Consider the following 24,602-nt stretch of genomic DNA (forward strand, 5'->3'; position numbering starts at 1 on the left):
AATAAGAGGCGTGAATAAAGAACTCTAAACTGGAGCACAACATTTCAGCATATAAACACTCCGACAATATTGTTCTAAATAGAGCTGTTACAATGTATAAAGAACCTTTTAAAAACATATTTTAGAGTGTGTAGAAGTACAAAGAAAGAAATATAATGATATAAATTATACATATAGTTGAACTAAATATAATAAATATAGTTTAAATGGTAGGAAAATAATACTAATGTTACTATAAGATGGTTAAGCTGAAATTATACACAAACACACACACATATATACGGTAGTCAACATTTGAAGTGGATCAAAACCTTTCATCAAAGTTGTCCTAAAACCTAAAACCAAAATGTGTTCTTGTCTTAGGACAACTATGATTAACCTTTTTGATTCACTTGAAATGTTGACTACTGTATATAGGCTGTGTGTGTGTGTGTGTGTGTGTGTGTGTGTGTGTGTGTAATTACAGCTTTCAAAACGTTACTATGTCATTACTTCAATTAACCATAGTAACATTGCAATTTGGTGATATGTAAAATTTTTTATTATTTTCCTACCATTTTTACTTATAAAGAAAGAATCTGCCACCAATAATTAAGAAACTTTCAAAACGTTACTATGTCATTACTTCAATTAACCATAGTAACATTGCAATTTGGTGATATGTAAAATTTTTTATTATTTTCCTACCATTTTTACTTATAAAGAAAGAATCTGCCACCAATAATTAAGAAATGTATAAGATGTATGACACCTTTGTGTCAGTGTGTTGAAAACTGTAAAATATAGACTATATTTAGCTAAGTATTTTTTCATAAGTAATTTATCTACAGCTCTTCGCTGCCCTCCAGCGATCTTCACTCAACACTGCACTTAAATACTGACATTATCACGCCGTGTAATGCGCATGCGTCGTACAGTGTGCGTCCATTAGCTTCGTCGCTGACGGGTTTCAGGCAGGATGAACGCGCCACCGGCATTCGAGTCGTTTTTGCTATTTGAGGGAGAAAAGAAGTAAGTGCAGTACACCGCAGTTTTAACTTTTAAGTGATACTAACTGAACTAACTTAAAGCTGTAATGAAACAAAAGCAATCAGCTGGAATACAGGAGTTAGCTTGCAAAGTGTTTAGCTTGTTGGCTAACGACAAGTAGTAAGTCTATCTGTTAGGAGTCTGACTAGCTTTTGTTCTCATTACATCACTATAGATACCTCAGACTTCGCTTTTTATTTTACAGGCTATACACTAGACTCAAAAAAAAATGCATATACCATGTAAATTACTATAGTGTATATTTCAAAGTACCGTATTATTACCATCATTGTACCATGGTACCCTCACAGTACTGTTTGTAAAGGGAAGCAATCACCTAATATCCCTGTTCAACTTCCTTTACAGGATCACAATAGTTAAAGACACCAAGGTGCCAAATGCATGTCTGTTTACACTGAATAAAGAGGATCACACACTGGGGAACATCATCCGGTCGTAAGTGCACAAGCATCTGATGGCCAAACATATCTGAGTCATTGTGATCACTGTGATGCTCTGTTGGTTTGTGTATTCAACCTTTGCCACTTTTGTGTAAGGCAACTGCTGAAGGACCCTCAGGTGCTGTTTGCTGGATATAAGGTTCCTCATCCTCTGGAGCACAAGATAGTGATCCGTGTTCAGTCGACACCAGACTACAGTCCCCAGGAAGCCTTCACTAATGCCATCACTGATCTGATCAGTGAACTGTCCCTTCTGGAGGAGCGATTCAGGGTATGTGACATGTACATAGCAGTCTGTTTCAGTTCAGTGAGGGGTGCTGTGTTTTATTAGTGGTGTTTGCTAAGGCAAGCATCACTATAACTATTTGCTCATACGTAAAGTAATGGATTTGAACAATCTAGAACTCCAGGTATGAAATTTAAGTGTATAAAGGCCTGTTCACACCCAGATTTGGTGCAATAATTTTAAATTGAATGAACAGCTGTTTATGTGTTTAATGATGGCATACTTGGCATTGTTTGAATATCTTGCTGTGCATACTCTTAGTGCATCTTTAGAGGGTGGCATATGTTTGCTGAGAGTAACGAAAGGCTGTATATGGATATGATTTGGGCATGTTTTATGCAAGTTATTAACCTCAGGCATGTTGCCGCTCATTTACAATACTCCAAATTCATTAACATTAGAACCAGGTTAAGAACAAATGTTTGTGTTGTAAATTAGAATTTTTCGTAAGAACTTCTCCTGTTTTAGTACAAATGATCCACACAATTATTAGTGTATGAGAACTGTTGTGTTGAGGAGTCTGTGTTGTATATTCCAGAAATTGATGTGACTTTTATTGTAGGTTGCCATCAAAGACAAACAAGAGGGAATAGAATGAAGACCATCACACTCCATTGGAACACAACAACTGATTCACAATGGACTGAATTGTAAATCTTGAGAACTCGGTTTCTATAATGGGCTACAATATTCCCTTTTTTTTTTTTTTTCATGAAATATTATGAGGTCAGTTGACAAGCTCTCATAATGAATAATAAGAGATCTTTACCAGCTTCTAACAACATTGAGGTTAAGATCTGTGGGGTTCCTCCTCCAATATTGATTTTCTAACAAAGCATGTTGGTATAATGAAATGATCAAATCTGAACATTCTTTGAAAATATTTCATCACACCAAATTTGTGTACAAGGAAATAATTTCCTCTTCATTGTCCCACTCATTTGTGATGTAGTTTATTTTTTGTTAGTAATAAATGGACTTTTGTAATGAAATACAATAACTTGCATTTATTTGAATCTCAACATTGTGGCTTTATTGTTTCATGGATTTGTTAAACTCGTAGCTTTCAATGTGGGAACTATTTCGGACCTTCAGTTGTTTCGAAGGGGACGCATTAAAATGATGCACAAATGTAACCTGATGGCTACTGGAGAGATGCAGAATATTAACTGTGGTTGTAAAGGAATAAGAACATGCCTGATATGCGAGGCGGAGGAGTCTAAACAACATTTACTACCGAAGAACGAGCTGGTGAGTCCACAACACTACGTTAACAAGCGCTCGTCTTGACGCGGATTTTGCGCTAAAATGAGCCGACGCTGTCTCGCCATCAGCAGCAACTGAGTCGAACTGGGTTCTCCAATCAAATTCAGACAGACCTTTTTTCTGCCCTGACTCTCAAAATTGTGCTAATAATAAGCTAAACACACTTTCGTTAAAAAGTTTGTTGACAGTAATATTGTTTTTTAAATAATTCTCTTATGCTCACCCAGGCTGATTTGCTGCTCAAGAAACATCTCTCATGTTGAAAACGGTTGTGCTGCTTAATATTTTTGTGAAAACATTGATACATTTTTTAAGGATTATTTTTAACGTTATAAATGTCTTTACTGTCACTTTTGATAAATTTAATGCATCCTTGCAGAAGTATTGTTTTCTTAAATACTAACCTCAGTAGTGTATATATGAAAAAATGATATATTCTGTTGCAGATACTTTATGATTTCACCTATGATCCAGTGTCAAAGTCAGCAGTCCGAGAGGAGGAAAGCGGCACTCAGCAGTCCTTTGCATTTCCTGGAATATTTTTGTGGGAGAATTTTGTGTCAGAATATGAAGAGAATGAACTGATTGCTAGAATGGATCAAGATGTCTGGAGAGAATCTCAATCAGGCCGTCGAAAACAGGTGAATTGTGAGAGTAAACTACTAAATGCATTCCTTTAACCTTTTATTTCTTGGCAGTGTGATCTTTTAAGTGGTTAAGGAAGTCAGAATAATTCTGATAAAGTCAGAATTGTGAAAAAAAAGTCACGATTAACTTTTTAGTTTTTTTTAATTCTGTGGCAAAAACAAGCTTCCATAGGTAGAAGACATTGTGAATTATTATTTTTTTTCCTATTTCTTTTCAATCTCCTTTTAGGATTTTTGCTGTTTAGTTCAGAATTTTCATTTAGTTTCTCAGTTAATGTGAGGTTATAAAAGTTGTAAACCAGTTATTTTGTAATAACATCCAAATAACAGTATGTGTGTGTGTGTGTGTGTGTGTGTGTATATATATATATATATCCACAGGACTTTGGGCCAAAGGTAAACTTCAAGAAACATCGTGTCCATGTGGGAAACTTTACTGGCCTGCCTGCTATCAGTCGTCAACTGGTGGACAGGATGTCAAAGGCACCTCAGTTGGCCTCCTTCAAACCAGTAGAGCAATGCAACCTAGACTATGATCCCCTTAGAGGCTCTGCGATTGACCCTCATTTAGATGATAGCTGGCTGTGGGGAGAGCACCTGGTCACCATTAACCTGCTCTCAAACACTGTCCTCACAATGAGTTTAGATCAAGGCTGGGGAGACATGGACGATGGAGAAGTGCGAGTGGCTGTGCATTTACCACGCAGATCATTGGTTGTACTCTATGGAGAAGCACGTCATCGGTGGAAACATGCCATCCACAGGAAAGACATTCAGGGGCGCAGAGTGTGCAGCACCTTCCGGGAGCTGTCTGAGGAGTTTCTACAGGGAGGGGAGCAGGAGAAACTGGGCTCAGAGTTGTTAGATATAGCACTGAGCTTTAAAGGTATACCTTTATAAATTGCCTTTACTTTGATATGTGAATGTATGTACAGTTTTCTGTACACACAACTGTAAAGTGATTATTTTTAACTCTTAATTTAAATAAATGCATATTCTTTTTATTCTGTGTTCTTATTTTGTGAATGAATGATGGATATGGTATGAGATGCAAAAATAAATAAAACTAGCCTTTTTTTCTTTATGTATCCATGATTTAACCATTCCCTTAAAGTGAAATTGTTTTATTCAAAGAAAAACTCTTGAACAGGAGCGCATCAGGTACTCGCAGGCAAAACTATGGGTGCTCCAGAAAGGGAACAAAATGTCAAAAATAAGCGTATCAGCCTAAGCAGGCCTTCGTCAGGTCTAACACCCTGCCGAAGGCCTGCTTGGGCTGGTACTCATTGGTACTGCTACTCATCCTTTTAATATGAAAGTGAAAGTGACGTGACATGTGGCCAAGTATGGTGACCCATACTCTGAATTAGTGCTCTGCATTTATCCCATCCAAAGTGCACACACACAGCAGTGAACACACACACACCGTGAACACACTCCCGGAGCCACCAGTGGGCAGCCATTTTTGCTGCGGCGCCCAGGGAGCAGTTGGGGGTTCGGTGCCTTGCTCAAGGGCACCTCAGTCGTGGTATTGAAGGTGGAAGAGAGTGCTGTACATTCACTCCCCCTTCACTCCGACTCTCTAACCATTAGGCCACGATGGTTAGAGAGCAAAATCTTACCCAAACTGAGCAAAATATGTAATTCGGTGCAGTCTCTGTCCAAAAAGCATGATCAAATTCTGATAGCTTGTAAATCAATGTTATCTTTATAAGAACACAGCAGATTACTTGCATAAAATATACATAAATATCAGTTGTCATTCTGTATCTCCCAGTAATGTCTTAATAAGAATTATTTAAGTTTAAAAGTTTAATGTTGGGACAAAACATAAAATGCACTGAAAAATACATGATTTATTGAGATATACAAATAAACGATCCACAAAACCCTGATGTAACATATTGAATGCTCACATTTTAACATGATTTTTTTTTAAATATTGTGTAATCAAGTAAACCTAAGTTGCTTCAGTCCAGTATGTGTTTATCTTGAAATATTACTCAGCTTACTTTATAACAATCAGAAAACATTTCACAGCTAAAACACATGTGAACCACGACCTGAAGATATTTTTAGGATTATACTAAAAAGCTCTAAAAATGTATTCAGTTTCAGTCAGCAGACAGAAGGCATGTCGAAGATTGTGCACATCAGGTTTTTAAGCAAAGTTTAGAATTTTGTGTCAGATATGATACGTTAGGCTTCATACAGTTAAAATGCTTTCTTCCATCCAAATTGAATGCAGTGTCGAGGGAACCTTTTGAAAACATTAAATCAATATTTATTTATTTTTTTACACGACACAGGCTCCTGCAGAGAGAAGAACTCGTGATCTTGGTGGTAACAGTATTACAAGTCCTCAGAAAAGAACCAGAAAGAACTCTGAGGTGGCCGAAGAGGCCAGTCCACGAAAGTCGAGTCGACTGGCAAATGCTGCTCCGGTTGAGGCTAGTCCACGAAAATCCACACGAGTGATGAGCACTCCACAGAAGACTGACCCTATAATGCCCAGCCCCAGAAAGCATGCCAGAATGACCAGTGTAGACACCCCAGAGGGTAGTCCAAGGAAATCAAGCCGCCTGGAAAATATTTCTCAGAAAGGTGCTAGCAAAGCTGAAAGCCCCAGAAAGGCAGCAAAGTCTATCATCTCTATGCCCACATCAAGACCAGCTAAATGTGAGAGCCCGAGGAAAACGGCTAAAGATCAGACTACAGCTCAACAGAGCAAACAGACAACTGCCAAAACAGAAACCGACACACCTCGGCAAACTGCCCGTGCCAAACTCAAAGTTCCTCAGGTGAGTCAAAGACATGACGCTTGTTTTTTTCTGTCTGTTTTCTGTGTCAGTGACTTGAATGTAAATCTATGACAAGAAACTAAAAACGTACTGAATTCATATTCATTTTGGTATTTTTTGGAGGGATAAAATAAAAAAAGTCAAGGTAAGGAAGTGATAAAAGCCACAGAAGGATACAATTCTTGAAAACCTTAAGTAGTTAGGCATAAGTTTTTTTGTTATTTCAGTAAAAATAAATAATTTTTTTTCCAGAAAAAATAAATAAATTATATATATATATATATATATTTTGGACACTCCTATTTTGTTGGCCTGAAACTTTTTTACCTTTAATAAACATTCCGACAAAGGTTTGTGTCTCAACAATTTCCTTATTGGGCCGGATTCTTGTATTTGCATGTGAATTGTCACAGAATCACTCTTAAGTTGTGGATTCCTGTTGTTGCTTTTACTGTATTTGTATTCAGTCTACTGTTGATTGCTCATTACACAGTCATTAGCGCATGGTTAATGGGTGTCTCTCTCTCCTGCTGTTACAGGAGCCGGTGAGTCTGCAGTCGTTCCACGTCTTGCAGTGTCACAGTCGACAGGACAGTCCCGATGACTTCAGCACTCAGCTTTGGGCCTGTGCCTTTGAGCCCCCGCAGGAATGCAGTGGTGGTGGTGAAGCACTATCATGTGATTCAATTAAATTGAATCAGTTGTATGTTTGAATGCGTTTTTAATTGTTCTGGCATTGTTTTTAATCTGTTAGGTGTCAGTGGTGGCTCTCGGACAATCGCCACATGTGGAGGGAAAACTTTGTGTGTGATTGACTGTGAGTCAGGACACGTGCTGAAGAAATACAAGGTTCCTGGTGAGGTGAGTGAGTGCAAAGAAGTTCTGTACAGTATCTTATATGACCACTAGGTGACTACACTGGCTATTCAGAAAATCATACTTCTATAGTTCTACTATTCATAGTTCTACTACTTTCATAGTTGTGCTATTTCTGCAGTATGTACCTGTACATATTTTGCAAATAAATTGAATACCTGAATGACCCAACATCTGCCAAAAAATGCAGAGAAATACTTTTTCCCACAATGCAATGCTCACAACTTGACGGTCAATTTGTAATGAACATACTAGACCAATATTGATTTTTTCATAACCTAAAGTGATTATTTGTATGTTTATATGTCTAATAACCAACATGCAGAACCAATTTTTAAAAACTTTTATTTGTGTACTTTCATGTACATTTCATTTTTCTAAAAATCTTTTTTTTTTTTTTATAATAATAATAAAAGCAGTAACAGCAAAAATGAAATGAACAGCAGATAAAATAAACTGACAAAGTCTACAAAAGTGAAAGTTTTCAAATGGAGAAACAAATAACAAGTCTATATACTTTGCATTTATGTAATCATTTGTTTTAAACTACAGTTAAGGAGAAGAGACAACAAGTTTACTGGAATAATTATACAATACATTAGAGTTTGTTAAAAATGGCATGTTAGCAGAATTATTAATGTACGGCGCATGACATGCGGGTAAAAATTACATATCTTAGCCACGATTTAAGAATTTGTTCCCTCGTTTAGTAAATTGTGGCTACGTTAGTTTCCTAGTTTTAAATAAATCAGAACAAGGGAACAAATTAGTACAATGTGGCCACCTTTTACTAAAAGGAGAAAAAGAAATAGGTCTTCATGGAAACAAATTCTCAATTTGTGCAATTTTTGAAACAGCGGATTTGACAAAATATCTGATAAAGAAAAATGCTTGCATGTAAAAAATATAGGTAAAACTCATTTGTTGGTTGAATTCTAGAGCATACTGGGAAGTAATATTAAATATTTTAAAAAAAAAGTGAGTTTAAGATTGTTTATAAAAAAACAAAAACAAATTTTTTTCCTGAGATGATCTGGGTGGCAAAACGACAGCTATAATGTTGGCATAATGCATACTGTTCCATTTTCTATTAATAAAAATACAGTGTACTGTATTCTGTATGTAGTGAGATTCCATTCTGAACATAGCTACTGATGCCACAGAATCCAACCTATCCTGTTCTGCAAGCGTTAAAGACAAACAGGCTGCATTTGACTGGCATCCAGTTCCTGTAAATTCAATGTTGCATTCACTGTTGTCTTGTAGGAGTTCTTCTCACTAGCATGGTCCACGGTGCTGATGTCCAGGACGGGTGGCTCTGCCCGTCCCCGCAATATCCTGGCAGCTGGGGGTAAGAGGGGTCTTGTGAAGCTTATCCATCCCCGAGTCAACCTGGCATTTGGAGAGTTTCGTGCCAGTCGACGTGCCATTTCCATTATGCTCTTCAGTCCACGCAACGCTAGCTTTCTCTTCAGTGAGTGAAGCAAACAGTGAACACAGAGACTAAGTGACTAAATAATAACTTAGTTGAGCTATATAGATGTAAATAAAAATCACTATTTCTAATTACAGCTGGGATGTATGAAAATAAGATCTTTTTGTGGGACATTGGAGGACTGGAGGAATCGTGATTACAACTTTAAAATCAGGTTATTTATAATTTATTGTTCAGTACGTTTTTAATACTTAATTTAGAAATGCTAAAATGTGCATTTCCATTGTTACAAACGTTTCCATAGCTGTTTTATTTCTTATTTTTCTCACAGTTAGCTACTAGTCCTGGAGACGGGCTCCACTCCTCTGCATCTCTCTCTGCTCCCCACGTCTCCAGACACGCACCTCCTGTCAGGCTGTGATGACGGGCTGTATATCTTTGATATCCAGCTCAGTAAAAACACACAGAAAAGGTTTGATTTCTCCATCAGTTCTGTGTGTGTGTGTTGTCAAAGAAACGGTTTCTTTATTGTAATTTACATGTTTTTTTCAGAAATGAGGAGATGGAGATTGTGTTTCCAATTTACAAGAAAAAGGACAAGAAGAACACCTACCGGACTACTGACGGACTGAGCTTCCTGTCAGATGATATAGTGGGTGAGTAAACAGTAAGAAAAATGTAGGAATAGTTGACCAAATAATATAATATATAATTTAAAATATAACACGTTTTCTATTTAAATAAGCACTATAATGACCAGAAAAATGACCTTAAAGATATATGTATATACATATATGTATGTATATACAGTCAAGTCAAGTCAAGTCACCTTTATTTATATAGCGCTTTTAACAATACAGATTGTGTCAAAGCAACTGAACAGCATTAATTAGGAAAATAGTGTGTCAATAATGCAAAATGACAATAGTAAACACAAATTTTTCAGTTAAAGACAGTTCATCATTGAATTCAGTGATGTCAACATCCAGCTCAGTTTAAATAGTATCTTTGCAATCAAGTCAACGGTATCGCTGGAAATGAAACTCAAAACACACGGCAGCAACAAACAGGAAGTGACGTCAATTACGTCAAATACAGTGCCTTGCGAACGTATTCAAACCCCTTCATTTTTTTCAAGTTTTGTTATGTTGCAGCCTTATGTTAAACTGCTTTAAATTACTTTTTTCCCACATCAGTCTACACTCTATACACCATAATGACAAAGCAAAAACAGAACTGTCACAACTTTGTAAATTTATAAAAAAAAAAACTTTAAAAAAACCTGAAATAAGTACATTGCATAACTCAGTACTTAGCTGAAGCACCTTTACAGCCTCAAATATTTCTGTGTATGATGCGACAAGCTTTGCACATTATCATTTGACATTTATCTGCTATTCTTCTCCTCGCCTCTTCACCTCTCAAGCTCTGTCAGGTTGGATGGGGGCAAGACTCACATTTTCAGGTTTCTCCAGAAATATTTGATTAGGTTCAATCCCAGGCTCTGGCTGGGCCACTCAAGGACATTCACAGAGTTGTCTATAAGCCACTCTTGCTGTGTGCTTAGGGTCAGTGTCCTGTTGGAAGGTGAACCTTCTGCCCAGTCTGAGGTTCTGAATGCTCTGGACTGGCTTTTCATTAAGGCTATCTCTATATTTTGGTGCATTAAGCTTTTCTTCAACTCTGATGAGTCCCTCAGTCCCTGCCGCTGAAAAACAGCCCCACAGCATGAGGCTGCTGCCAGTACACTTTACCTTTGGGATGGTACTCTGCAGGTGATGAGCAGAGCTTGTTTCCTTCAGACATGATGCTTAGAACTGAGGTTCATCAGACCAGAGAATCTTGTTTTTCACAGTCTGAGGGTCCTTTAGGTGCTGTTTTGCAAATGCCAAGTTTGTTTTCATGTGTCTTCGCTGAGGAGAGGATTGAGTTTGGCGGTCTTTGCTCTAATATGCATTTTCAGCTGTTAGACCTTTTAAGACATATGTGCCTTTCCAAAAAACCTGAAAAAACCTGTTATTTGCTTTGTCAATATGGTGTATAGAGTGTAGATTGATGTGGAAAAAAAAGTAATAAAAAAAAAAAGATATATATATGTGTATATCTATATATGTACAGTGGGTACGGAAAGTATTCAGACCCCCTTCAATTTTTCAGTCTGCTGAAAATGTTTTATTTGACATTTATTTGACATTTGCTTTATCTTGCATTGTTAACAAACCTTCATAAGCTTTCAGGCTTGCAGTTGCCAGAGTTTAGGTCCTACAATTAGACATTTTTCTGTTAAATGGATACAAGATTTCGGGCCAGAGTTGTACTTAATCTTCCCATTCTTCTGCTCTGAGTAAAAGCACTAATGATCGGAAAACTCTAGGCAACATATGTTGGGATGTGTGAGCAGGCCTCAGTTATGAACTGTAATAAATCTGAACATTATTTATGACTATATTGTGTGCGGAATAAATGCATGCAAAATCTGTGCCACTATACAAATGAATTTTTGTTGTTGTTTTATTAGAAATGTGTTAACATAATGGACATAATGTGGAATTTAGTTAATATTAGGAATTTCAGTGGGTTAGCTATTGAGAGAAGCTTTTTGTTTTACAAGTTTTCATAATGTAGAGAGTGTTAATTTATATAATAAAAATAATACATCAAAAAACTGGATGAGGTAAAATAAAACTATGGAAGCTGACGTTCTAAAATGGCAATTGTGATTATAATTTAAGCAAAACAATTGTGATTACCATTATCGTGCAGCCCTATAATATAGTCAAATGTCAACATAGAGAAAATAACCTTATTTTATTTATTTATTTATTTATTTTACCATTTGTTCTTTATTACTAAAATATGCAGAATATGCCTAAGCAGTGCTCATAATAATGTACCAAATCACTGAGATTTTTATGTGTATTTATGCACATTCAAATAGCCCAGAAATATGGTGTCAGATATGCAGAAAATCTGAAAGCAAAACTGATGTGGACCGTTTTTCTTGTAGGCTATGGTTATGTGGTGTGTGGGGATGAGCAAGGCAGGCTGTGGATGTACCATATCACAGACACCATGATGGAACAGTTCAAGAGTGGAAAAACAATCTCAGCTACTGAGGTAAGTTAAACATTGCTGGGTGAGCGATATGGTATGTGTTAATGTAAAATCTTGGATTGGGAATTAATGATAATTTTACATGCGCCAAATAAAAGATGGCATGTATTCACAGTTTTGTTTATTTTTTAGCCATTTTCTGTCATACAGAAACGATGATAATCCACTCCAAATAATCGGGCATTATCTCTCACTAAAATAATCTCTCACTATTAGCTAGCTACAGTATTAAATCCTTTAAGAAGGTATTCTATCTTTTCTACATGTTCAACATGTTAAGGAGTGGTTACTGTTGATGTTTGAATACAGAGCCCTTGTATCTCGTTTTCCTCATTGCTCATGTTATTTCAGGTGCTGGAGTGGCCATCACCGGTTAGAGCTGGAATGGGTGCATTAGAGGGGCCATCTAATAACAGCATTGCCATGGATCCTGATCTACATTACTCGGTTGCCCTTACTGACAAGAACGTGGCCGTGGTTTGGAAGAGAGAGAATCAATGAGCATGAAGCGTTCAGTTGCTGGCAGTATTTCTCATTATTGCTTTACATTTCTGGACTCAATTTGAATTGAGATCATGGTTCTGTGAGGAGAGCAGTTAAAAAGGAAATCAGACTCCCTAATTCACCTATGTTAAAGACTTATTGTCTCAAAGAGACAGAGAAAAACTAATGTAGCCATCATGTTAAAGTTGCTCCTATTCCTCTGTGACTACTTTCTGTAGGTGAAAGGCAATTGTTTTGTAACCTCTTTCATAATTTTAGGCCTTTCAGTATTTTTTCTTGTTTGTTTTAGTTTTTTAAACATTGTTTTCAAAATATATTTCAGAGATTGTCAGAATGAATGACATTAAAAATGTGATGACTTATGTTTTTGTTTTAATTAATATAATGGTGTGTCATACACCATGTTCTTATTTAAACTATTCCCATTTATGCCTCACTCTTAGATGTGAATGTAAGTGTCCAAAAAAGAATAATATTATTAATAATAGTGTGTATTCTGTATGTATGAGCCTGCTTTCATTTGTTATCCTGTTTTTGTAAATTTACTGCAGTTTTTAGTCGTTTGGTGCATTTAGATTTTTTTGCTACAAACGTGTTTAACATATGGATAAGGCTGCAGTCCTCTTCGTTGTTGCTTACTACTTTAGGATTGCATTTTCCTGCATGTAAGATAGTGAGCTTCAGCTGCATCCTTAAATGTAACTATTAATTTAACCCATTACTTACAAGTACTACAAACGATACCATGTACCACTAGTAAAAACATGGTATTGCCCACATATCTATGGTATTGCCATAGTATACTTCTAAAATACTTGGTATTAACATAGTAATGTTATATGTCCTTTGTTAAAATTTTTTATATTCGATTAATTTCGTTAGAAAGTTTTGCTTCGGAATCATGCCTCTTTGGAATGAATGCGCTGATATTTGCTTATTAATATTAATATCAATAAATTTCATTGTCTGCAGCAAGATTTTAAAAAGTAGGAAGGTAATGTAAGTGATGCAAAGACGGATCGGAGAATGAATTTCATTAACAAATCGGCTAAGGAAGATAGGCATACTTGGTGTTTCTTTTTTGTCATGTTTGATTTTGGTTCAAAATTTTTTTTTTTGGTTCTGTTGTTTTTTAATTTTTTTTAATTTTCTTAACGCTTTATTAAATCAATGCCTCAAAAGCAAGAGGTATTACATATGCACATTATCATGTTAACATTAGCTGTCTGCCAGAGAGAAAAAGGAAAAAAAAAAACGTTCTATGCAGGGCTTTGAGGCGCGCTTGCGCTTTGTGACGTCACAGTGCAAGCGCGGTAACTGAGTATTTATTGACCGCTGCCGTGCAATTCTCCTGTCAGTGTAAAGGTATGAAAATAGTTCTTCTAACGTTTTATCGCAGTTATGGTTTCTTTGCAATTTGCATATTTCAAATTTTACTGTTTCTATTTGGAGTCCTTGCGCTGCTTCCAAAACAAAATAAGCAAAAAACAACATGTTAATATGTTGTGTATCACAATTATCCGGTGATAGAGGCTAACTTAAGCTAAACTTCTCTACTTATTTCTCTCGTATTTGTTTTTCTGCTGTAATGTAGCCGACTTCACAGGTCTAACGTTAACCAGAAGAAAACATTTTAAGAACGCCTCACCTTTTTACCTCTGACAAATCTCTGGATATGAGAGACAGGTCGCCGTGATTTTACCAAGTAAGACATGTTCCTGGATCAACATCTTTTGTTGATCCTGGATGAACATTACTGTCCAAAAATATAGACTAAACCCAATCCCTACCCCTAAACCTAACCCTACCCATAATTTATTCCTAAAATCAGTGTGAAATGATAGCTGATTAACAAGGGTGTAGAAGCACCTAACCCTGATCTTAAGCCTAAAAAGGATATTTCCTGAAAAGTTATGCCTCAATTCTGATTGGTTAATTGGAATGTTGTTCCAGGATCAACAAGGATGTTGATCCAGGAACATGTACTTGGTTAAATCACGGTCACCATGAGAGACAACAATCTTGTACCAGTGGTAACGTTAAGTCTTTATAAGAAAAATCAAAAGTAACCTTGAAAAACCTTATTTAATATATACAGTAGTCAACATTTGAAGTGGATCAAAACCTTTCATCAAAGTTGTCCTAAAACCAAAATGCTTTCTTGTCTTAGGACAACATTGATGAACTTTTTTGATCCACTTCAAATGTTGACTACTGTATGTTTAGAATACATTTCAGAGACTTTACTTGGCTTAAATAATATGTTCATCATCAGTGTGTGGCTTTTAAGCTGTTCTCACTACAGTATCAGTGGACAGAACAATCATCTGTAGGATCTTAAATGTCATTGTTGGAGAAACATTCATAAACTGAGAAGTATGATTCAGTCATTTCCAAGGATCACCTGTGCACAGAACTGTCACATTGGCTGTATGAATGGACCCACACTTGGGACAGTCCTGCCTGGGTTACTACTCTTGGGAGTACAGGTAATTGCTGGCACCCCCTACTTATTGTACCAAAGGAAGTTTTTCCTTGTCACCTTTGGCTTGCTCACAGTTGGTATGAAGGCACTGTAAAGCTGTTGCTGTATGATTGCATGTTTCGCTGCATGTTAGCTATATCATATCTGTAACGCAAATGTTGACCTTTGAAATGCTTTTGGCATCATCTTTGGCTCACATCAGGACGAGATTGTTCATGTTCATTGTTCATGTCAAGTCCGTGCTGGAGCCAGGAGGTCGACAGACCAAGGTGGAGCCATAGAGAAAATGAACCCCAGCAGAGTCGGAGGAATCGATGAGCCATCTTTTATATTTGAGTCATCTATGCTTCATACTTCGTGTTTGCTACATCTCGTTCATGTACATTTTCCTATTTTTATTTATTTTTTTGGTCATCTTTTACTCACATCGGTTTGAGTAATCAATGCTTTATACTTGTGCGTTCATGTCATCTCTTCATATTACGGAGTACCCCAGTGGAGCCAGTGAGTCGGAGGGTCCAGACGGAGCCAAAGGCCTAGAAGTTCATGTTGGAGCCAGGGGGATCGACGAGCCATCATCTCTTTCATGTGTATTTTGTTATTTTGGATTATTTTGCATGTATATTTGTGTGCAAACCAAAAGCTAATTGAATTATTTGTGCGAGTAGTTTACATACAAATTCAATGCAAAGGAGCAAATAGACGCAAATTTCAACTCGAGTGGAAAATTCGCATGAAGTGTTGTCACGCAAGCCAATCAGCGAAGACCTTATTGACACATCCTGTTTGACACGTCCGGCTGTATCAGAAAATGGTTTTTATTGTTAGGTTTTTATTCACGCGAGTGACGCAAAAAAAAACATCCCGCAAGTAATCTAGAGCAAGTAACGTGATGCAAATATTCGCTTTAATTTTGGAGTGCACACACTACTATATTTGCATATTGGAATATTCACAATTGTATTTAAAATTTTTATTGTGCCAGCCAGAGGAGGATGCCCCCCCCCCCTGCTGAGTCTTGGTTCCTCTCAAGATTTCTTTCTAGGTGTACTACTCGTTGTACCAAAGGAAGTTTTTCCTTGCCACTGTCGCCTTTGGCTTGCTCACAAGGGGGTATGAAGGCACTGTAAAGCTGTTGATGTATGATTGCATGTTTCACTGCATGTTAGCTATATCATATCTGTAACAACAAATGTGAACCTTTGGCTTGGTTGAAAAGATAATTAATCATCATCTTTGGCTCACATCAGGGCAAGATTGTTCTCCCTCTCATGTTTGAATCATCAATGCTTTATACTTGTGCATTCGCATCATCTCCTCATATTAAGAAGGACCCCAGTGGAGCCAAAGTGTTGGATGGTCAAGATGCAGCCAAAGGCCCAGAAGTCCGGAACTGTAGAGATGAGGAAACCCTGCAGAGCCAGAGGGATCGATGAGCCATCTTTTATCTATGAGTCATCTGTGCCCCCAGAAGTCCATGTTGGAGCCAGAGGTATGACAGACCAAGGTGGAGCCATGGAGACGAGGAACCCCAGCAGAGCCAGAGGGATTAATGAACCATCATCTCGTTTGTGGGCATTTTGTTGTTTTGGATTATTTTGCGAGTATATTTGGCTCACATAGAAGCGAAATAGTTCTTCCTCTCATGTTTGAGTCATCAATGCTTTATACTTGTGCATTCAAGTCATCTCCTCATATTAAGAAGGACCCCAGTGGAGCCAAAGTGTTAGAGGGTCCAGATGCAGCCAAAGGCCCAGAAGTCCATGTTGGAGCCAGAGGGTCGACAGACCAAGGTGGAGCCATAGAGACGAGGAACCCCAGCAGAGCCAGAGGGATAGAGGAACCATCTTTTATATTTGAGTCATCTGTGTATCATACTTGTGTGTTTGCTACATCTCTTCCATTTTCCTATTTTGTATTTTTTGCATCATCTTTTGCTCACATCTGTACAAGAGTGTTGAGGCGGACAGGGGGACAACAGACCAAGGCAGAATCGTAGAGACGAGGAAACCCAGCAGAGCCAGAGGGATCGATGAGCCATCTTTTATCTATGAGTCTTCTGTGCTTCATACTTGCGTGTTCACTCTCCTTCCATTTCTTGTCTTCATCATCTGGTTCATGTTCATTTTTCTATTTTGAATTTTTTTGCATCATCTTTTTACTCACATTGGCACGACATTGTTCTCGTTGTCATGTTTGAGTCATCAATGCTTTATACTTGTGCGTTCGTATCATCTCATACACATTATAAAGGACACCAGCGGAGCTTAAGGGTTGAAGGGTCCAGATGCAGCCAAAGGCCCAGAAGTCCATGTTGGAGCCAGGGGACACCAGACCAAGGCAGAGTCATAGAGACAAGGGACCCCAGGCAGAGCCAGAGGGATTAACGATCCATCATCTCGTTCGTGGGCATTTTGTTGTTTTGGATTATTTTGCTAGTATATTTGGCTCACATAGAAGTGAGATAATTCTTCCTCTCATGTTTGAGTCAACTGTGTTTTATACTTGTGCATTCACATCTTCTCCTCATATGGAGGACCCCAGTGGAGCCAAAGTGTTGAAATGTGTTCGCTACATCTCCTTCCATTTCTTGACTTCATTGTCTCATTTATGTGCATTTTTCTATTTTGAATTTTTTTGCATCATCTTTTGCTCACATTTGGCACGACATTATTCTCGCTCTCATGTTTGAGTCATCAATGCTTTATACTTGTGCATTCGCATCATCTCCTCATATTAAGAAGGACCCCAGTGGAGCCAAAAGGTTAGAGGGTCCAGACACAGCCAAATGCCCAGAAGTCCATGTTGGAGCCAGAGGGACGACAGACCAAGGTGGAGCCATAGAGACGAGGTACCCCAGCAGAGCCAGAGGGATCGAGGAACCATCTTTTTTATTTGAGTCATCTGTGCTTCATACTTGCGTGTTCATTACATCTCCTTCCATTTCTTGTCTTCATCGTCTCGTTTGTGTGCATTTTCCTATTTTTAATGTTTTGCATCATCTTTTGCTAACATCGGTGCAAGAGTGTTTTCCCACTCATGTTCGAGTCATCTGTGTTTTATACTTGCGCATTCATGTCTTCTCATATTATGGAGGACCCCAGTGGAGCCAAAGTGTTGGGAGTGTGTTCGCTACATCTCCTTCCATTTCTTGTCTTCATCATCTCGTTTATGTGAATTTCCCTATTTCGATTTTTTTTTGCATCATCTTTTGCTCACATTGGCACAACATTGTCACAATTTTCTTGTGTCATCTTTGCCTTATATCGGAACGAGATAATTCTCTCTTTTTATCAAGGAATATGTAGCGAATCAGCTCATAAGGGAAATATGAATAATTAATCATAACTAGTTATAATTAATTATAAATATTTAGATCCGCTGTCGATATTTACTTGACCTCTCAGGGTCAACTGTCTGTCAATTCTAAGAACGTTAATTTCCTGGTTAAGGGAAATAACTTTCTTACTGTACAATTCTACAAAGAGCTTGTAGCATAAATCTGCATGATTAAGTGACTCCAGTTATGAGCAAACAATGAACAACGTCAAGTGTGATACAAGTAAGACTTTATTAACTACATAAACACTTAAAACTAGTCTAACATACTACATAAACACTTAAACTGGTCTAACATACACATACACACACACATACAGTCATACAAATCAAATGAAAAATTGTGATTTTGATTGGTCCAGACGCTACAAAGGAATAGAAAAACTAAATATTGCAAATAAATTAATTTTGAGTTTAATCAGTGTCTTTGTTATTTTAATTGTGAATTGTCATAAGTGTTTGTTACACATTCTGAGCTGTGAAATGAAAAGGCTAGTTCATTCGGCTTTTGCATAAATAAGTTCATTTTCAGTTTTGTTATTCGTATGTTTTTTCTATAACCCGATTAAACTCAGCCCAGCAGAGTTGTATACACAATTGAATTAAGAATGTCTATTTAATTCTAATTAAAAAAAATAAATTAAATACAAATTCCAACTGTTGCTGAGCTTGCTCATAACATATCCAAAATGTATGTGGTGAGGAGGCAGCAAAAATGCAATGAAAAAAGTAGTATTTTAACAACAAAAAAAAAAAGATCACAAATATTTAATTACATTGTACTATATCATTTACCAGTTAATTTTTTTTAGAAGAGCTCCTAAAAGCTGTCATATGCAACTTCATGCTTGCCGTAAACATTACCATGTGATGTAATGAGTGATGTACGCAACATGAAGCTTGGCTGCATACGAAATCACATACATCCCTACACTCTAAAAAATGCTGGGTTAAATACAACCCAGTGCTGGGTAAAATAGGGACAAACCCAGCAATTGGGCTGTTTTGACCCAGCGGTTGGGTTAAATGTTTAACCCAACCTTCTGGGTAGTAACCCAACCGCTGGGTCAAAACAACCCAATTGCTGGGTTTGTCCCTATTTTACCCAGCACTGGGTTGTATTTAACCCAGCATTTTTTAGAGTGTACTATATAGAAAAACAGTATGTGACAAAAAAGTATGTCTGAAATCACAGTAAAAGAGTACCCGGATAACCTAATAGTTCCAGTGAGATTCTGAAATGTGCATTCAATGGACACTTTACTATCCCATGAGGCCACAGATTTGTGAATGGCAGTGAAGCATTGCAGCTGACACTGGTAGATGATTTTAGGATGATGATCATGATGATTTTGGGTGGACAATTGCTTTAACTGGTTTATGGAAATGATTTTATTTTGAGTGCATTTTAGTTCACTTCTTCCCTAATGATTCAACTTAGCCCTTGACATTGTGAGGCAAATTGTGTCACTGAACTATATTTTTTAAAGTGCTATTTCTATAGTCCTATGATGTAGACTCCTTCTTTTAATTTTAATTAGGAGTATTTGTTTTACATCTTTCTCATTTCCCCTTGTGAGCAACTTGAAGGAACAATTCACCCCCCCACCAAAATTATCCACCATTATGTTGTTTCAAGCCTGTATGTCTTACTTTCTTAATGTAACACAAACAGAGAAGTTAAACATAATTACAGTGACTGACAGTCTCAGTCATCTTTCACTTTCATTGCATATTTTTCCATACAATGAAAGCAAAGAGTAACTGAGATGTTTCAATGGCATTCCACTAAAGAAATACATGTAAACGGTTTAGAACAACCTGATTGAGTAAAAGAAGAAATCACTTTTATGGGTGTATCACTTTAAGTATAACATTGCAGATTTTACCCCAATCTCCCCTAACTGCTAATGGGTGTTGATAATTTGAACAGAAACTTGAATTTATATCTACATCAACATACTACAGAGCATAATATATAAAATAGTCTTGCTTTTTTAATGTTTCTTTCCCTTCAACATAATGCATTTCATAGCATAATCTGCACGTGTTAGTCAAAGGAAGTACAGTACACCCTGTTCTCTGTCTGTCTCATTGTCCTTGCTGCTTTCAGTTGCTGCTGTGGTCGTGATTACCCAAAAGCCCCACCTCCTCTGCTCGCTGATTGGCTGATCACAAGGCTCTTCAGATAAACACCAGAAGAAACGGGTATTTTCACATCTAACGACGTGATGGTGCCAGAGACGTGCTGAATGAATTCGCTCTATTGGATGGCGAGGTAGACGGATGTTTACGCTACAGGCAGGGGATTGAATTTTGTTATTTGCGTTATCAAAGAGTAAAAATGCGCGGTCGTGTGACAGGCCAGGCCATGGAGCTGCTGGGCAGCGGCGCCTCCAGGATCAGCGTGAGCAGGCTCTTTCTGTCCACACCGGCCAAAGCAGCCGCTCCGCTCAGCGACAGAAGATTTCGGTCTACATCGTCCATGTCCAGTTACACTGAGCTGGCTCGGGAGCGGTCCAAAACCGTTACGTCTTTCTACAACCAGTCTGCCATCGACGCGTCTGCCGAGAAGGTCAGTCACCATTTCCCGACAAGTTTCCATTAACTGCTGTCTCTTTACCCCCGCGATGTAGCAGTCGATACGCCGTGGTCTCCATCCATCCATCCATCCATCATGGTTTGGATGGCCTGAGGATCCCACTTTTGTGGGTTAACGTTACTCGTGTTTTCACGAGCCTCAACTACACTTACAGTTTTTAAGTTAACTAGTCTCAAATGTTTAATTTTAGTGGTCCAAGGGTAAGTTAGTATTTACTGCCACATCCGGTGAAATGCCATTTAGCTCTTTAGCAGATAATAACTTCCTTGATAAAACCCTCTATCGCAAAACCTAAAGATAACGCAATGACCATAAAAACAAAATACAGTGGGCCCCCAAAATAACTGATCTTTTAAAATTTTCATTGCATTTAATTAAGTATCAAACTTCACTTTCTGAGTAATTTTTCCATATACCAGAAAGTGGATGTATGGCATCAGTGCACTAAATAGAATGTTGCTTTGTTTGCGTTTTGTGCAAAATGAGTCTTAATAGTAAGATTATTATTATTATTATTATTATTATTATTATTATTATTTTGTAGTGAATGCTTAAGCTGTGTGTTGATTGCTGATATCTTACATCAAGGCAGATAAACATCTAGTGTTTAGTGTTAGGTGTCAGCAGTTAAAGAGCCACGAGTCACGGGTCACACCAAGGGCAGAAGGCTTCATAAATGTGCCAATCATTTGACAAATGCATTTTATTATTTCAAACTCTTGGTTTTATGTTAAACTTGTGCATCTAAAGATCCATCATGTTGTGTTAAGTCATGCTGGTGTGCACAGTATCCTTATGTAACCTGTCCTACTTTGAGCATCTCACTGGGGACTGTGTTAGTGACTCAACAAACCCAATGTGATTACCACTCTGCCACTGCTGCTTTTCTACTAATATGTTCATTATGAATATTTCCATAATCGAAACAAGTAAAAGGAATGATTTACGCAGAGATGGCGATTCTGTCATCATTTACTTTCGTGGAACATTAACCCTGTAACCCTTTAATGGCTTATATAGTGTGATATAGTGAGGATATGAGGCTCGTACTCATGGAGGAAAAAAACACCTCACTTTTATTCTTTTATTATTTTATTTGACAAAACGCTGGATGAAATTCTCCTAACTTGTAATTCAATTATATATTTTTAACAGCATAGCAGACTACTTGCATAAAATGCATCGCTCTCAATGATATGTCATAGTAAGATGATGTTTTATGATCAAGTCTCATTCATTCTTTCTTATGATTAAAACACACAAGAACCAATGGTGTTTTACATTGTTAACCTTGTGAATTGAAAATATCAAATATAGATTTGTCCTTTGCTGCTGAACTCTCATGCACTCCCTTCACTTACACATAGGCCTATTAATAAATGTAACTAAATCCATGAATCACTCCATGGATAATCACGTTTATAAGATACAGATATAGCTAGATCCTATAAAACTAAATGGAATAGTTAATATTTCTTTAACTTTTCCAAAACAGTCTGAAACCTTGATTAATAGACTATTCAAGTAAATGAACACTTTTATAGTTCAAGTATATGCTATTTTTAACAGTAATGTTCTCTTCACAGCCTTCTGTCAGACTGACACCAGCCACTATGCTGTATGCAGGGAAGTCTCCTGATGGACAACATGTCCTGGTAATTACACACTCCTGTCCTCTGTCCTCTGTCCTACATTTATCCCAACCCACATTGGAGCCGGTCTTCTAAAAACCAGTCGTTTGTCAGTACATAAACTGTGCTTTGTGTCTGTTTAGCATCATTATGTTGATTTGTCATGGGATATATCTTATTTAATTTTTTTACAAGTAGTGTTGGTATTATGATACATTTATGGTGTTAAATGGTAATACTGTGATACTTTAATATATGTAATATTGCACATAATTAACATTTTCACATAAACATGGTAACTGGTCCATAAAGTACTTTTTACTTGGCATTGGAGAAATGTTCATTATGAGAGTTAATATTGAGTTCTAATGAAGCTGTGTGTGCTTTGATTCAATGCAGAGCAGTGCCAGTTATCTACATAAAGAGCTGCCTGTCCGTATCGCCCATCGCATCAAGGGCTTCCGCAGCCTGCCCTTCATTATCGGCTGCAACCCAACCATTCTCCAAGTGGTAAGTTCCTATACATCTCTGTGGGATTTCTCTGCTATCATACATTGTTGTGATGGGTAGTGTTACCATCTCCCTTACAAGTTGGTTTGTTGGAGAAGCTCCCCCCTTGATACTCTCAGAGGGGATATTAGGTGATGAGGAGCTGGGGCTGGTTGGCATAGTGTTCAGACAGAGAACTGAACTGACCATGTTCGATTCAATGCCAGTCTTCTCAAACCCCAAGTGTTCTGCAGTGACGTCTTGCTGAGCGTGACTTCGCTTGAATCCCTCAAGCAGAGTCCTGGTATTGATTTTTGATGGACAGAAAAGGGGCTTTGTCAATACAAGCATGGGTATTATTTAGTGCAGAAAAATCAACGTACCTTTTCAATTCTTATCTCATAAAAAAAGTACACTACTGTTCATGTTTGGTGTCAGTAAGTTTTAGAGAAATTAAAATGTTTATTCAGCAAGGATGCATTATGAAAAATGACAGTAAAGACATTTATCATGTTAAAAAATATTTATAGTACACACAAATGTTCTTATTAATCAAAGAATCCTGAAAAACGAGATTCTTTAATCAATAGAAAGTTCACTTTCTTCAAATTAAATAGCATAACTATATTCAGCTGTGATTAATTCTGGATTGATTTCTGAAGGACTATGACACTGAGGACAATGGTGAACAATTCAGCTTTGCCATCACAAAATTTACATTTTAAAATATATAAATAGAAAACAGTCATTTTAAATTGTAATACTATTTCACAATAATTAGTTTTTACTGGATGTTTGATCTAATAAATGCAGCCTACTTTTCAATCAAATTAAAAAAGCCCACATTTTTGAACAGTAGTGTATCTTTTGCACTCTTTTCAGTAGCCTAATGATTGAGGTTGACTGACATGATAACTTTTTCTGAAACCATGTTTTTTTTTTTTACCGTGCTTAACCGTTTTGTTACTACTTTGGTGATGTTCTTCATGTTGACTGTAAACTTGGCTCGCTGCACAAGTGGTTGGACTTCTGCTGTCATTTTTTTGTTTATAGTGCAAACTATAAATGATAAATAAAATCTTGTTCTATTTTTACTATTCCAAAATTGGTGTCCAAAATCACATCCCACTAGTAAAAAGGCTTTTTTTTTTTTTTTACTTGAGCTGCATGAACTCCACATTTGTGTAAAAACCGATGATCATGTTCATCAGGAATGCATGGTTTAAGAATAGTTACAGCTTTAAATTAAATTGATTCCAAGATGTTCAGTGTCAACTTTTGGATCACGTTGTATGATGTCCTGACCTCCTTGAGCTGTTCATCTCTACAATAAAAAAACATAAATAACTATAATGAACATTGCAGGCAATTCTCGCTTTCATGGTCCACTAACAGACAAAACAAACAGACAATCACCAAGTAATAAGCCCTCCCCTTTCTCCTCCTTGTTTACTTCCTTCAGCAAGTCCTCCTTTTCCTGTGAACTTTTACCTACATCTGCCCCAGAAAAGAGTCTCGTCTATAGCTTGTTTTGTTTTCTGAGCTCACTAGTTGAGTTCAGAGGTGTTCAGAACAATTGAGTCTGCAGAATTAAAAATAAATGCTGCCCTGCAAAAATTAGTTTATTAATCAGTGTT

The 24,602-nt window shown here is 37.2% G+C and overlaps 3 protein-coding genes and 1 pseudogene across 4 annotated transcripts in view; all 4 read left to right on the plus strand.

The window, feature by feature from the left end:
• The first annotated feature begins 893 nt into the window (after nt 1-893).
• polr2j (RNA polymerase II subunit J) lies at nt 894-2,774 on the plus strand. Its single transcript, XM_016482604.1, has 4 exons — nt 894-1,011; nt 1,396-1,485; nt 1,587-1,761; nt 2,339-2,774. Exons 1-4 carry the CDS (start codon nt 959-961, stop codon nt 2,372-2,374), a joined length of 354 nt encoding a protein of 117 aa, XP_016338090.1. The 5' UTR covers nt 894-958; the 3' UTR covers nt 2,375-2,774.
• A 64-nt stretch (nt 2,775-2,838) lies between these two features.
• Nucleotides 2,839-4,641, plus strand: alkbh4 (alkB homolog 4, lysine demthylase). The gene is made up of 3 exons (XM_016482598.1): nt 2,839-3,027; nt 3,489-3,683; nt 4,071-4,641. The coding sequence occupies exons 1-3, from the start codon at nt 2,896-2,898 to the stop codon at nt 4,587-4,589; spliced, it is 846 nt and encodes a 281-aa protein (XP_016338084.1). The 5' UTR covers nt 2,839-2,895; the 3' UTR covers nt 4,590-4,641.
• Nucleotides 4,642-5,823: 1,182 nt separating this feature from the next.
• Nucleotides 5,824-12,416, plus strand: LOC107685820 (leucine-rich repeat and WD repeat-containing protein 1-like; annotated as a pseudogene).
• Nucleotides 12,417-20,365: 7,949 nt separating this feature from the next.
• The window catches only part of bckdk (branched chain ketoacid dehydrogenase kinase), a 20,101-nt gene continuing 15,864 nt past the window's right edge, over nt 20,366-24,602 (plus strand). The window contains exons 1-4 of one of the 2 annotated variants that reach the window (XM_016482282.1): nt 20,366-20,521; nt 20,607-20,818; nt 22,432-22,500; nt 22,876-22,986. In XM_016482282.1, the coding sequence (XP_016337768.1) occupies nt 20,615-20,818; nt 22,432-22,500; nt 22,876-22,986 (384 nt within the window). In that variant the 5' untranslated portion in view covers nt 20,366-20,521; nt 20,607-20,614. Of the gene's footprint in view, nt 20,819-22,431; nt 22,501-22,875; nt 22,987-24,602 lie in introns of both variants that reach the window. The other variant, XM_016482275.1, reaches the window with a different exon arrangement.

The sequence above is a fragment of the Sinocyclocheilus anshuiensis genome, unplaced genomic scaffold (assembly GCF_001515605.1).
Source record: "Sinocyclocheilus anshuiensis isolate Anshui unplaced genomic scaffold, SAMN03320099.WGS_v1.1 scaffold705, whole genome shotgun sequence".
Taxonomy (NCBI): domain Eukaryota; kingdom Metazoa; phylum Chordata; class Actinopteri; order Cypriniformes; family Cyprinidae; genus Sinocyclocheilus; species Sinocyclocheilus anshuiensis.

What these genes read in the sequence shown, in the direction of transcription:
- polr2j (XM_016482604.1), top strand. Translation starts at nt 959, where the DNA reads ATGAACGCGCCACCGGCATTCGAGTCGTTTTTGCTATTTGAGGGAGAA. An exon ending in CTATTTGAGGGAGAAAAGAA is followed by an intron (nt 1,012 to 1,395) that starts GTAAGTGCAGTA and finishes CTTCCTTTACAG; the next exon opens with GATCACAATAGTTAAAGACA. An exon ending in CTGGGGAACATCATCCGGTC is followed by an intron (nt 1,486 to 1,586) that starts GTAAGTGCACAA and finishes CTTTTGTGTAAG; the next exon opens with GCAACTGCTGAAGGACCCTC.
- alkbh4 (XM_016482598.1), top strand. Translation starts at nt 2,896, where the DNA reads ATGATGCACAAATGTAACCTGATGGCTACTGGAGAGATGCAGAATATT. An exon ending in TACTACCGAAGAACGAGCTG is followed by an intron (nt 3,028 to 3,488) that starts GTGAGTCCACAA and finishes ATTCTGTTGCAG; the next exon opens with ATACTTTATGATTTCACCTA. An exon ending in AATCAGGCCGTCGAAAACAG is followed by an intron (nt 3,684 to 4,070) that starts GTGAATTGTGAG and finishes ATATATCCACAG; the next exon opens with GACTTTGGGCCAAAGGTAAA.